The sequence below is a fragment of the Centruroides sculpturatus genome, unplaced genomic scaffold (assembly GCF_000671375.1).
Source record: "Centruroides sculpturatus isolate CEXI.00-Female unplaced genomic scaffold, Cexi_2.0 scaffold10, whole genome shotgun sequence".
In the NCBI taxonomy this organism is placed as follows: domain Eukaryota; kingdom Metazoa; phylum Arthropoda; class Arachnida; order Scorpiones; family Buthidae; genus Centruroides; species Centruroides sculpturatus.
The window spans coordinates 589,083-604,052 of record NW_019384396.1 but is presented as its reverse complement, the minus strand read 5'-3'; the positions used below and the strand labels follow the sequence as shown (position 1 = coordinate 604,052).

General features: G+C 30.1%; 1 protein-coding gene across 1 annotated transcript in view; it reads right to left on the bottom strand.

The window, feature by feature from the left end:
- Nucleotides 1-501: 501 nt before the first annotated feature.
- LOC111618410 (elongation factor 1-beta-like) overlaps nucleotides 502-14,970 on the bottom strand; it is a 48,839-nt gene continuing 34,370 nt past the window's right edge. Inside the window, exons 3-7 of the mRNA XM_023359940.1 lie at nucleotides 14,184-14,304; nucleotides 7,587-7,650; nucleotides 3,225-3,350; nucleotides 698-765; nucleotides 502-619 (exon numbers count right to left, since the gene is read on the bottom strand). Coding sequence (XP_023215708.1) covers nucleotides 533-619; nucleotides 698-765; nucleotides 3,225-3,350; nucleotides 7,587-7,650; nucleotides 14,184-14,304 — 466 coding nt within the window. The 3' untranslated portion in view covers nucleotides 502-532. The remainder of the gene's footprint in view (nucleotides 620-697; nucleotides 766-3,224; nucleotides 3,351-7,586; nucleotides 7,651-14,183; nucleotides 14,305-14,970) is intronic.

The window sequence follows — 14,970 nt, the reverse complement described above, 5'->3', positions numbered from 1 at the left end:
AAGGACAAACCAACAAGGTAGACATTCGGCACTACCTCTTAAATTTAATAATTTAGAAGGTTCTGAAAGAAAAAAGTCGATTCAGAGTGTGACTCGAACCCACAATTCCAGCTTATAGTGCAGATCATTGCCTCCAGACCTATTAATTTAAATGTAACTAGACTAGTAACTCATAGTGCCAACTCAACAACATCCATGGCCTAAAAACTCCTACCGTGGCACTCGGTCTGCTATCAGTTTACCCTAGCTTGGAGTATATATACAATATAAACATCTACAAGCCAGACATTTCTATTAAAGCCTAACAACTGCCGGATTTGACCTATCTTTAGGCCAAATTACATAACATTTAATTATTAATAGCAGCAATAATATAACCTGATCTAATCCAACAAGCATTTGACTAGTACATTATCTTTTTTTACTAAGAAAAAAGCACGAGAAAAACATTTTTCAATTTAGTTTATTATTTTAATGTAGTAAAAATAACTATTGAAATTATTCGGAAAAAAATTATTCTTTGTTTTATTCTTTAAAGTTTTTGAAATGCAGCAATGTCCACCGATTGCACGTAATCCTCAAAATTCTGGATTTCCTCCTGAAGCCAATCTATGCTGACCTGAGAAAAAAAGTATATTTTAATAATTTTATTAAATTAAAAAAAAATTGTTTTAAAAATGTAGCACTTAAAAATTACCTTCAGATCTTCCACAATACAAACAATTTGTAGCTTATGAATACCAAATGCAAGAGGCACTAATTTTGCTGAGGAAAAGAAGGGAAAAAATGATCAATAATCCACAAGTAATTAAAAATTCTTATTAAAAGTTGCAATATTGATTTAATGATATAAAAGCAATGTTCAAAGAAATTAAAGTGCAGAATCTGTATATAATATTTTCTATATTTTAAAGAGAGAAAAGAGTTTGAAACTTAAATAGTTCCAAATTGCATAAATCTTGGCAGCATTTATCATCATTTATTTTTGTCTATTGATCATTCTTCTTAAATATATACATAATTTATAAAGTATGGTAGCATCATTTGTATAAAACTAAAATTGTATTATTTAACCAAATAGAGTATAAACTGCGTAGGTAAAAAAATAGGAAAAAGTTCAAAATCACAATAACACCAAATATCTATCTAAACATACACTTTAATAAACTAACATTTTCAACTGTCTTGAACATGGTTGTTAGGTTTAAGTTAAATTCAAACAGTAATCAGAATAAATTTTTTCTAAGAACAAATTTTTATATTTATTGGTTGCAGTGTCCCATGTAACGAAAATTGAAAGAACACAGGCAATTGATCTATGACCTCTAGATATTGGTTCAAAAACATTGTCCATGCTGTAAGGGATTGGAGGAATTTCAGTTAAGATACTTAATCTAAGGATACGTTGCCTTAAAAATGAAGAATTCAAAACATACAAGGCTGCCAATCTATTGACATTAATTACAAGGGCAGAGATATGTTTGTTAATTACAAAATTGTTCTTTTAACTTATTTAACACATTTCTTAAAAAAATATTTAAACTTACCAGGTAGTAGATCAACAGAAAAGAATGGTGTTTTTTTTAATAAAGAAAACATTTTGTATTTTGTCTGTTATTCATATCTTATTTTGTTGCCCAATGTCCACTTAGCCCAGTTGATGGTATCCCAAAATTCCTCCATGTCCTCATAACATGGACAATATTTTTGAATCAATACAGTAGAACCGTGATTATTCGGACCTCTATTATCCGGATTGTTCAAAATAAACAAAAATTTTACGAATTTGCTGATTTGCACTTGGGGAATTATGACACTGTTTATGTACTGTACGTGATGGAATGCATAATTTTTTTTTTGTTTCAACAGTGTCTCACCCAGCACAGGGTCGTAAACTGTTAAATATATTTTACGTCATAATAAAAACATAACTTGACATATGTATTTATATATAATTTATATTCAAATTACATCATTTCTATGACCAAGGGCAGCGTAAAGCATGGATGACATGGGCCACCGCCTATGCCTCATGGTCCGAAGGGCCTCGCGTTTTGAAGATTTATGCATTACTTAAAAGCTGCGAATGCAACAAAAAAATTTTACTCATCATAAAACGATAAATAGTTTGTCAAATTTTTATTCATAAAAATGCAGTTTCAACTGCTTTCTATTTTATAAAATCCGTCTTCTTGAGCCGCCAGAGGGCCTTTTAAACAATAGCTAGTCTGTTAGCACTGGTCAGTAGTAGTCCAAATTCAATACAAACATTTGTTTCTTGAAAATTTGATCACGATTTAAATACAGTATTTATTTTTAATATTACCAATATGTCATCAAAAAGAAAACGTGTTGTATTATCATTAAAAGAAAAGTTAAAGTATTTGTTTCGATTATCCGAATTTTTCCGTATCCGGACTACCTTCATCCCCAATTAGTCCGGATAATCAAGGTTCTACTGTATCTATATGTAATATACCAATTTCCTATTCTATTTTTCAATTTGTGGCACATGACATTGCAGCCAATTGTGTAAGTGTCCTTTTTGTTTAAAAAGTTTAGTTCTAATTACTCTCACACTGTTTGAATTTATCAGCTTAAATCTGACATTGACTACACACCAACCAATGCAAAATGTTATCAGGCTAGAAATGGCTATAATACTAATAAATTATGAACTTATAATACTAATAAATTATTAAAAGATGGTACATAATGCCTCACTTTAGTGCCAAATTGTTTCATAATTTATTATTAGTTAGTATTATAGCCATTTCTAGCCTGATAATATTTGACATTGGTTGATGTGTAGCTTTATAATATATTGGGTTTAGTTATTATGTTTGTTTACTGACATTGACTGTTTAAGACAGTTTAAACTATTAAAGTGTATTTTTTTTTTAGATTTTTGGTGTTATTGTAAGAAGTCATATCAACACCATAAATTTTCAATTCAAGATAAAATCAATTATCACACTTTAGCATTTCATACAAAGCATATGACTTGAAATTATTTTAAAAGCATTTTTCAAAGCTCTTATGATGCTTCTATAAATTTAAAATGAATTTATACTTCTAGTATATATTTTTGATAGAATTTAACTTCCAATTTTGTAATTTTGGAATAAAATCCAAATTACATAAATCATTTAAGTTCGCATTTACTTTAAAATACTGTTTAAAAAAGCTACAAAATACAATCTCATTGAAAGATAAATACTTACAGGCTCCCCAGGTAAGACCATCACAATTAATCGATCTAACCATTTTTTCCATTTCTTGCATATCAGTTTCATCATCCCATGGTTTGACATCAAGTACAACAGATGATTTTGCTATTGTTGCAGGTTCTATTAAATAATTTATTATTATTAATTATGTGTATTTACTGTCAACAATATTAATATTGAAATATCACCAAACAATCACCTAAATAATTGGGCTATAATTCTGCTAATTTTATTAATTAACACTAACTAATTTATTACTAGAGGTAGACATTAGGCACCATCTCTTTATTATTCAATAAATTAATAATTATAATTTTAATAATTTATTGATAGAACCATCTGGAAGAAAAGAACTGATCCAGGGCAGGATTGAACCCGCAACCTCTGCTTGCCATGCATCACCCGGAGCCCAAGTAAGCCTTCACTTCCAGATGTATTTAAATTTAGTTATAACTTTATGCAGTTAATCACAGCACCGACTGTGATTAATCGTGTAAGATATCTAAATTTACAATGCAAAATTATTTAGCATATCTAACCACGGAAAAACATTGTTTTGAGTCAGTATAATGGTTTGAATCTTGTTGCTAAAAATTTTTTTAAAGATATATTAGAAAATAATTGGCATTATAGTAAGCATGTTGTCAAATTATCCTAATAACTAATGCACTCCATAAAATACTAAAAAATTATCATGTCAAGTTATTTACCATAATTTATATATATATATTAAAAAAAAAATGATGTTACTGGCCAGAATTTCTCCCATTTTGGCAGGTTTCCATTTTAGAGGGGTTATGTTTTCATTAATGCACAGAGGAACTTAAACATTATAACACAATCACAACAGTTTTGCCAATTAAGTGTCCTACTTTAATTTCTGCAAGTGTAAATGCTTTGTTTCAGAGACAGGTTGAAAATACTAAAATAGTTAGGCATGTAGAAAGCAGAGGAAAAACAGTATCTAGAATATGTGATTAAATGTCCATTCTCTATGATAAACCATTTGCAATTAGCATTTAATTCTTTAACTACCATTTACTCATTGTCTATAAAAATAATTGTCATACTTTCATACTTTATTAATGACACAAGAATTTTATTTCTTGTATCATTACTACAATATTCAATTTTGACTAAAGCTTAGTTCACACTGAATGCAATTTGCTAGCAAAAGCAAAAAACAGAGCGAATAACATGTCAGACATGATGTCGTTTCTGGCAAATTTTACCATTTCATGAATTGCTTCGAAGTTCAGAACTGTCGAGCTTTCTTGCTAGTGAAAAAATTTCGCACCAATCATATTCCCACTAGTTGTCACGTGGTTCTTGTTGTTTTCAAGATGGCTACAGAAACTCTCTCATGCAATAGATTACATATTGTAATTACGGATTTTAATATTTCTCTCTCTCAACATCATTTTCTTTTTGAATTATTTTTCTTTCTCAATAAATAAACATGGTTAACAACAGAATATCGGAAGCGGTCATTTTGTTTTTCGAGATGACATTTTCACTTGCTTGCAAATGATTTAGCTGCTTAAAATTCGCAATCGCTTTTCACTTTTGGTTGTAGGGTCAATTTCGCTAAGCGAATAAAAATCGCTTTTTGCTTTTCACATTTGCTTTCGCTATTTGCTCAATGTGAACTAAGCTTAATTTTAAGAACTTTGGCAAGTGGCACTGGCTAATGCTGCTTTTGTCTAGCAAACATGAAGAGTGAAAGCCTATATATCAGGTGTGGCCAAACTTTTATCCCTTAGGGGCTACTTTTTTGGTAAAATATAGTCTGTGGGTGACTATGAATATGAGTAAACAATTTTAGGATTTTTATATGCGCATGCGTTAATATTCATTTGCATTGTTCATCAGGATAAATACAAACAGTATGGGTATGTTGCACAGACAGTCTATTATTGTAAGAATAAATTATCGAATTAAGATTTTTAAATATTAATTTAAGTGAAAGCAAATTGTTCAACTTTAGTTTCGCGGGCTACTTTCAAAACCTTTGTGGCCGACCTGTCAACCGTGGTCTATGTGTTGGCCACCCCTGCTATATATATCATATCATAAAAAAATTCTGACAAAATGCTTTAGAATACATTTAAAAAAATTAGATTTTAAAATTTCCATTAACTACTTTAGATTTTTAGCATTTATGTTTCTCTCCCAAAAATAGTGCAACTTTTTTTAAACATTATCCTTGGGGAACAAGTTAAGCTCGTTTCTGTCATGGAGTATCATGTTGGATGCACACAAAATGTTTAACATGACCCTGCCTTGATGTTGCTTGGTCACATAATATCTCTGATGTATTTCCTGAGAACTTTCTTCTCACAGAAGACATTGTTCTTTTGGTCAAACGTTGGAGGCATCAAATAAGAGTTGTCAGTGATGTTATTTTTTTAATGCATGATTTACCTCTTTTTGGACCCTGAAGAGACTGCAGACCACAATTTGATAAACATTGCATTTGTTACCTTTCCAGTAATATTGAAACATTCTACAACAAAACCCACCGACTTAAGATTTCATAACATTTCTTCAGGACAGACATAAAAAAAAAACAGACAAATAAATTATCAAATTACTTTACAATGAAGATTGAATACTTATAATCCTACATAAATAATTATAGATTTATTATCTAAATTTAATTATATAAAATGTATATATTTGTAATCATTTTATTTAAAAATTTAAACTAAAGCTATATAAATGTTTAGATCATTATGTAAGGCTTTTCTGTTTGGAAATAAAATGTTTCGTTTAAAACAATTCACATAATGGGTGTTCAACACTTCTGAAACTGTGTTCACAAACTGGTACTTTTGCAAAATTAAATAAAAATAATTTCAACATGGATCAGCTCTGGTCAGCAGATCACAGTTTGAGTAGCACACAGATGCAAAGTTCAGTCAGTCTCAAGCAAAGGATATCAGTGTCAAGTTAGCCCCAAAACTTTGTTTTCATTTTTTTTATGTATCATTTGTTAGTGAATAGTTTAAATAATTAAAAAGTGTTAAAACTTTCTATCTCATTTTATTGTTGAGTAATATACAACTAATTTTGGTACTTTCATAATATGAGAATATCAAACAGAAAAATTCACTTATAAGTCAAATATTAAGTCATTTGTGTACTGATTCAAAAATTTTAATTAAAAAAAATTTAAGTAATATATGCAATACTGTTACTATAACTACAATACTGTTACAATAATACAAGAATAACATGGAGAATAGGATTCATTAGAAAATAATATATACAATATTAAAAAATTTAACACCACCACCTATTCTAAAAAATATTTTTAAGAGCAATTTTCTAGATAAGTTTTAAGACTGCTACACAAATAATTTGATAATTTATTTATTCTGTTTTTTTTGTGAAGTTAGTCCTAAAAAATAAATTGTTATTATTGAATTTTAAGTTGGTAAGTTTCATTGTAGAATGTTATAGTATTAATGGAAACATAACAAATGTAATGTTTATCAAACTGTGGTCTGCAGTCTCTTTAGAATCTGATAAGAGGCAAATTGTGTGTTTAAAAAAAAAATGACATCATTGACAGCTGTCACATGATGCCTCCAAGATTTGGCCAAAAGAACAAAGTCTTCTGCGAGATGAAAGTTCTCAGGAAATATTTCAGAAATGTCATGTGACCAAGCAATGTCAAAGTGGAGTCTTATGACACATTTTGTATGCATCCAACATGATACTCCATGATAGGAACAAGCTTAACCTGTCCTACGTTGTTCCCAAAAATATTCGCGTTGACCTCATTGACCTGCATGGGCAATCCCGAATATTTTCATGTTTACATTGGAACATTTTTGATACTAGATGTCACTATGCGTCACAATTTTTATATTAAAACAAACTTTTAAAATATAACTTTTTTGTTTCTATATTATTCAATATATTTATTTTGTTTGTAAAACATAAAAAAATAATTTTTTATGATACAGTAAACACAATTATTATTTTAAAAAAAAATTTTTAGACTTAACATTGATGAAAATTCAACATGGCATCACAGGCAACAAATAAAAATTTCAACATCGAATAGCTTAACTAATGCTAGCACCAATAGTGCAGAGCAGGTAAGTAGTCCTATGATTTTTTTTGTTTATAGCATGTTTTATATGGTTAACAACAAAAAAATTCTGTGTTTTGCAAATGTCTGTCAAATATGTATCTCAAAAAGGGTGCTGCTATACAGCTTCTGTGATACTATCAAAGTTTGGTTTGAACAAGTCTGCAGTACACTTTAAGGTTTGTTTGAAACAAATTCATGACTTTAATATTAATTATTTGATAAAGAAAGTAAAAATATTTTAACCAACATACTTTTGGCTTTCTTCTCTTCATACTGTTTTAATCTTTCTTCTTTCAACTTTTCTATTTCTTCATCCTAAAATTTAAAAAATGTTTAAAAAGATTGTTAATGATTAAAAAAAATTCAAGAAAGTTATACATTTGGCTAAATGAAATAACTAACTATTTTGTTGTCTTAATATTTAAAAATATCCAAAATTTCTTCACTAATTTAAAAGCATACATTTGGGAATGAACATTCCTGTTGCAATTTCTCTACTTTAATTTTGCAATCTGTTGAGTTAAACAGTTGTTTATAAGAAATGTAGCATATATAAATTTGTAATGTTGTATTAAGTATACAGTTTATGATAAATATAAATTGTACATATTCATAATGTAATTGTTTGTAATACATTGAGTTCAATAATGACAAATTTTTCTTCTTTGTTATGGTTATCAGCTAGTTATTGTTATCAAAAGTTGTAGGCCCCAAAGCAATCATAATAAGCAGATTCCACTGTACTAGAAACTATCACTAACAACAACACCCTAAAATCCAATAAACATAATCAGAAGTAGAATTTAAGATCATGATGATTGTGTGTAAATGCTCTATAGTAATGTATATCATAGGGATGGCTCCATCTCCACTGTGAGGAACTGGGAGTAGATAAAAGTAATCTTTCTACCACTTATTCAGCTACAGATCTGGAAGATCCGCCCAAAGTCATAGGATGGCTAAAAAGGGTGTTCAAGATCAAAGATCATAAGATCTTGATCTACAGTCAGGATTCCCAATACCAGATAGGGAAAGATTTTGCGCTTTATCACATATTTACGATATTGGTTTAAATAGGAGGGCTGTTATGTTGATGAGTCGGGAAGAGTCATGGGTAAGTTCAAACATAGCGGGATGAATGTCCGGAGTCAATTAACTGAGAGAGAGAGTGTCACCAAATGTAACTAATAACAAAAATTTACTAAACAAACAAAATCAACGAGATATATATTCAAAATACAAATATAACTGAATGTAATCAAGTCCAACTAGAGTTACACTTCTAAATCGAGAGTATACTATTAAATCGAGAGAGAGAGAGCTTACATCAATTAAACTTACTACCTTGACTGAGTCTAGAAGGTAGTCATCATCTTCTAGTCTACAATGAAGTTCCTTGGTAAAGCTCTTAGATGGAGAAGGGATAAGGGAATACACAAGTGAGAATCTGTGAGAGAACTCTATTCTTATGGCAGGTCCTTGGGAATCACTGACTGGCTTCTTATGGTTATGTCCTTATATGATGAACTGCCGTCTTGTATGTGGCATATTCAGACTAACGTCAACTGTGTCTCCTATGGCAAGTCATATTTCTGTTGACTGCCTTGAATGGCGGGAAAATTACCCTTTCTATTGTCCTTTCTGTCCAATAGTGTAAAAGAATCCGCAGTTACTAATGGGATGTATGGGGATGTGGAGAGAGGGTGGACTGCCAGATGGATGTCAAATTTGTAGATAAGGTCTTGTGGGAAAGGAAGTTGATTTCTGACACTTTTGTAAAAAGTGTCAAATGTGTTTTCCTTTTTTGGTAAACAAATTCAAAAAATAAATGTATTTCCCGATTCTCACACCACCATATACATCACTACATTTCAGCCCCCAGTCATAAGATGCAATAATGATATAACACTCAGAATGATTATTATAGATATCCATGCCTCCGAGGAGGAGTTGGTAATTAGTAGCATTCATCCCTTCAGGATTAATGCTACTAATAGCCATTAACATTTAAACCTGTTTCATCAGCAAATATCAGTGGCTATTAGATACATGTGCAATATGTCAAGCATATAATTTGCATTCATTTGTAATATATACAGTAGTTCAAATTTCTGAATGATTTATGATTTTTAACATTTTACATATTGACAATATTGTATAAGCCACACTCATGGTACTTCTCTTGAATTCTACACAAAGTTAAATTATTCCTTGTACAGTTTTGTTCAATCGTGCACATATTGTTTTTAAATCTTTTGCTTTTCACCCACTTCCCATTATACAGGTAATTCTCCTAATATTTCATTTAAAAATGAAACATCTTGCTTTTCACATATTCAAATGTATATGTAACAGCAGATTTATATATTCCTATTGTGATACTCCAAATTTTAACAAAAATCAATCATCGATGTCGTCATACTTGTTCAACAATTGTTGTCCTCAGCTACCTGAGAAAATCTCCACTTACACATTCTCGACAGTGAAAACGATACATTCTCATGATCTGCTGACCTCTTGGCCAGCAATATTGCACTTACATCTAATTTGACGGCCAAAAAAGGCAGTCGTCGCCAGTCACTCTTGGATTAGTCATCAAAAATTTTCCTGTGTCAGTGCCAATCATACTCTGTTGATTACTTTCCACTGTGTCTAGAAGAACTGTCTTGATCCAGACCGGTTCAACAATCCAAATCCTCATCCTCAAGATCCTAATCAGAACCTCAATTTGAGAATCTCAAATCAAGAATCATCACCGTCAACGCAGGTATTTCCCAACTCATAAACAATTGTAAACTATCTGTCTTGCAATTGCTAGTTAGATAGGTTAAGTTAATATATTGTATCATGCATTCCTCTTCATTGAAAATAAATGGGTATTTAGTTGTTAACTTTCATATCTAAGTATTTTTACTTCCAGTACACTGTCTCTCAACCCAAATTTAGATCCCAAATCCGATCACCTGCACACACGGCCACTTGTGTGATTGAATCAACACGCAGTCTCAGCTTCTGTGTCAATCAAAACACATTGGTGTCAGTCCTGAAAGGGCATCGAAGAGATGCCGACCGTCTGGTCACACTGTTTGCTGCAAAGTCTGTTGCTTTCACACCACTTTCATGCATCTATAATAATCTAATTTTACCAAAAGCAATCATCACTTATTTCCCATGATTATGCTCAGCATACTATCAGAAAAGGACATGCTAAGTGTCTGCACTAGTACTCAGGAATCTTAACATGGGCTTTCTAAATACTTCAGTGAACCATAATGTATATGGAGAAAAATACTGGCAAACAGACTGGTAACAGCATACACAGATGTACAGTATCTCAAAATTCAGGGGTCGTATTCTGGTCACTTATCTCTCTTCTCTTCTTTCAGAGATGAATGATGTCAAAACGAAAGATGAATTCGTCTCTCAGAGACTACAACCTAGTCTTTGTTGTTTACATCACAATTCTATTAGGCTGATTATACACGTTCAGGTTATCTACGTGTGCAATGGTATAGAATTTTAACCATGAAATTGTTAAAATTTTTGAAAATGCAGAGTATGCAATTATTGATTATGTGGGAAGGAAAGCAAGCATTCAAATAAAGAATGTAATTTTGATATGTTTTTTTGTTTTATAATGTTTTTACAGATTGTAATGTTAATTTGTCTCTTAACAAATAAAAATTTTAATAACCTAAGTTAGAAAAGGGTGCGTACTTAGATATTTTTCAAAATATTACCATCTAATATTTCCTTAACTATCTAAGTAAGATTAATATCATATTCAATAGTTCAGTAATTAGTGTAGGATAATTAACCCTGCATTAGTGCAGTGAATTTTTTTCGGCATTAATACAGTGGGATGTTTGTCCACCCCAACATTTTTTTTGGTCCATGAAGCATGTAAGTAAAAATTCATAAAGTTTTACTCATTTATTTAGTGAAGGCATGTGTCATTATACATATGATTTTATTCAGGTATGATTACATATTACATTAGTACATAAATCCATTAAAATAAAAAACAACATTTATCAAAACTCATTACATTAGATCTTATTATAAAACCAATAGTAAAAATCTAAATTGTTTTTTTTCAAGCATTTTTTCACTCTGATTCATTAGTTGACATGTACTTTGACACTCAATGCAAATGACAAGCAGCTTGCTATGTTTGATATTTTTGTCAGTGTGTTTATCAAAGTCAGCCATTTTGAATTTGTAAGAAAATAAAACTAATTAAAATAAACTTATAATAATAAACGTGAATAAAAATAATTTATCTATATTATAAATAATAAATGTGGTCACATTATAGTTATTTTAAAAATAAAAAAAACTAAATAAATATTTATAAAATTTAAAAATTTTACTGTGGGGTGTTTGGATACCCCACTGAAAATTGCAACACCATAGCAATTTCTGAACATGCTCTATACATAAAATCATGAAGCTACTGATAAGTAAATGGATATTAGTTGCGAAATCTATGAATAGTGCAACTTTTAAAATGTTTGGGGTGTCGAAAATCCCAATTGCATTAATCCAGGGTTAAAAAAAATGGAATCAGTGATGTTTCTGAGTAAACACTAGAAAAAAATCAAAAGCATTTTCTCTCTTGAAATATTCTTTCCCGAGATACAGAACATTCTGTAATACAACTGTACAGCACGAGTAGCATCTAGTTACCCATATTGAATATAACGAAATTGAGGCAAAAGATGAAAGACAACTATCTGCTCATCTCTGAGAAATGAGAGAATCTAGAGAGAAAAATTTGTCCAGAATCGCATTTGGAGAGATACAATAATCTCTTGAGATGTAAACAAATAATTAGCCAATCAGCGACCGGCTTGTGAGAGATGAAAGACCAGAATACAGCCCCAAATGACAATGTTATTGCATTTGGAAGAATATTGACTTTCATATTTAACAGTTAGTTTGGTTACATGTGATTAATTCTTTTTTATGTGACATAGTCACGTAGTTAACAAAAATTGATTCTCTTCATTCAAATATTAATATGTATACCCTAATATTCTTAAAACAAAAACTTCTGGTAATTTTATCAAATAATTGCATTTGTCACGTTGCATGAAAAACACTGTTACTAAACAAACAAGTTTTAAAGTTGCACACTCTGTATTACCAAAATTTATATATATATATTATTTCACACTTAGTTGCATGACAGGTCTTATCCCAAGCAAACACAAACATCCATTTGAAATGTATAATAGTATAATAGTTTTGTCCAGAGATGAAGAAAGAGTAGAGAATATAAAGAATGGTATTTTTTGTAAAAAATATATTTACTTTAAATTGCTATTATGTCAAATAGCATTTATTACGTGTAACACTCATGAATTATACCCATGTAATTTTCTGAATCTTTTGCCATATTATTTAAGTCCCATTGTGCCTAAACTAATCTTAATAGCTTTCTTATTACTGATTTATTTCTGCTTCATTTATGAAAATATTTTTATGACTTTTTCAATTAACACATTTTAGAAATAATATATTATTTTTATGAATTAAAATTTAGTATTTTGTTTGAAAATTTTGTTATTTCATAAAAATATTTATTGGTGAAACTGCTAAAATTCTGGAAATTTTTGCATATTTTTACCCTGTCCTTATATTAAACTTCATATATTTTATAAATGAAATGATCAAACTTAATTTGATTACTGCAATTTTTGTAATTTACAGGGAAGTGATGTTTGATATGTTTATTTCTTCTTTTATCCAGTCAAATTCCAAACAAACAAACATAGGAAACCTGAGAAGGAAGAAAAATTATATAAATAAAGGATAAAATTGTTGTTTTTGATATGCAATGGGCATATACCTTCATAATCTTATAATAAAAAACTCTAGCCATGCGTGCATAACATTGCGTGAGTGACGCATGCAAGGCTATAATGGCGAGCAGAAATTAGTATTGTTGGCAGAGAGCCCTAAAAGATGCCCATCAATCATTTTCCTCACCTGACACATTGCAAAACAAAACAGTCCACTTCAAACTGCTTTGATAACAGGTAGAACTGACCTTGGTTGCATGTGCTCAACTTCTGCTCATGCTGATTGCTTAGAATTAGGTATTAACCTTTAAGCAATGAACAGTACATATGTAATAAGCCAACAACTACCAAATTATATCAGGCTATTATATCACAATTATTTTAAATGAATTACTAAATAATTTGTCACTAGAGGACGGCATTAGGCGTCATGTCTTATTAAATTTAATAAAGAATTAGCCCAGAGAGGGACTCAAACCCACAATACTACTGTCACTTATAATGTGGACATGTTGCCAGTTATGCTACCTGAACCTCCAGTCTGTTTTCCTTCTGATTTCCTTTTCCATATATTTAAACGTAAAATAACCATCATCAATTGGGAATGCATTCAATTTACACATCCAACAAACACTCACCTATTGCACTCAGCTAGCTATCGCACAACCCCAGCATGATGTGTGTATATATATATATAATGTTGTGATTCATTTGGGAAATCTTTATCTCTAGAATGGGATATAGACATGGAAAACATTGCAATTGTATCTCCTATCTGTGACAAACAAAATTATTTTAAAAAACAAACTTAAATTTTTGCAATATTGAGACTTAATCTTTTCAATCTTCCATTTTTTTGGAAAAATGTCTCCTAATTTTGAAATATTTGTCTCATTTTATTAAAAACAATTTGTTCTTTAAATTTAGGGGGAAAAAAATGTATACTATTTCTTCAAATAGTGTTCTTACTTTCTGCAATTCTTCACTTAAACATTAAATTGCTGCTACATACATAATAAAAATTCTTAAAGCAGCACTTACCATATCGTCATCTGAACCAAAAAGACCAAGGTCATCATCGTCATCATCATCATTAGCAGCAGCAGCAACAACTTTGCTTCTCTTTTCAGCTAATTCATTTGATTCAATTGATTGTGGAAAGCTTTAAAATAAAAAAAATTTTTATTTAGAAATTTTTTAAAGTGATATATGTGATAGCCATTATCTGTAAATTATCTGTATTATGGTGTTATTTTTCATAAATCTTTAGTATTTTTCAAAATGTAAAATAATTAAGATTTAAGGCAGTATTATCAACTATTATTTTTGCAAATAATAAAAACAGTAAAGGCTAAAAAAAATGTGTTACTGAATCCATTGTATAATGTTTAGAAATTGTATATGCTTTCACTATCTTAACATTATAAAAATTTCATTATTATGGGGATTAGATCAAAAATTTAATTTAAAAATGTTGTTACAACTTTAGAAATAATAATAAATACTGTATATCTATGCAAATAAGATGATCTTCAGATAAGACAAGGTATAAATTTTTGTCAAAGTTTTATAGTTTTAGCATATATCTATCCTATAAGATGACCCCCAAACTATCAACAGCCTATGAATTTAGTTTAGATCAGCAATCATCATCTGGGTAATAATACTGTAAGCGTATATGGAATTATGTCCTACTCATTATTTTTTGAATGAACAAATTTTATTTTCTTGCATCTGGCAGCACAGCCTTGCTATTGTTGCAAACATTCCCACTGATTTGGGCATTCGGGTAATGACCTTGACTATTCACAAAAATGTCGTATGGGCT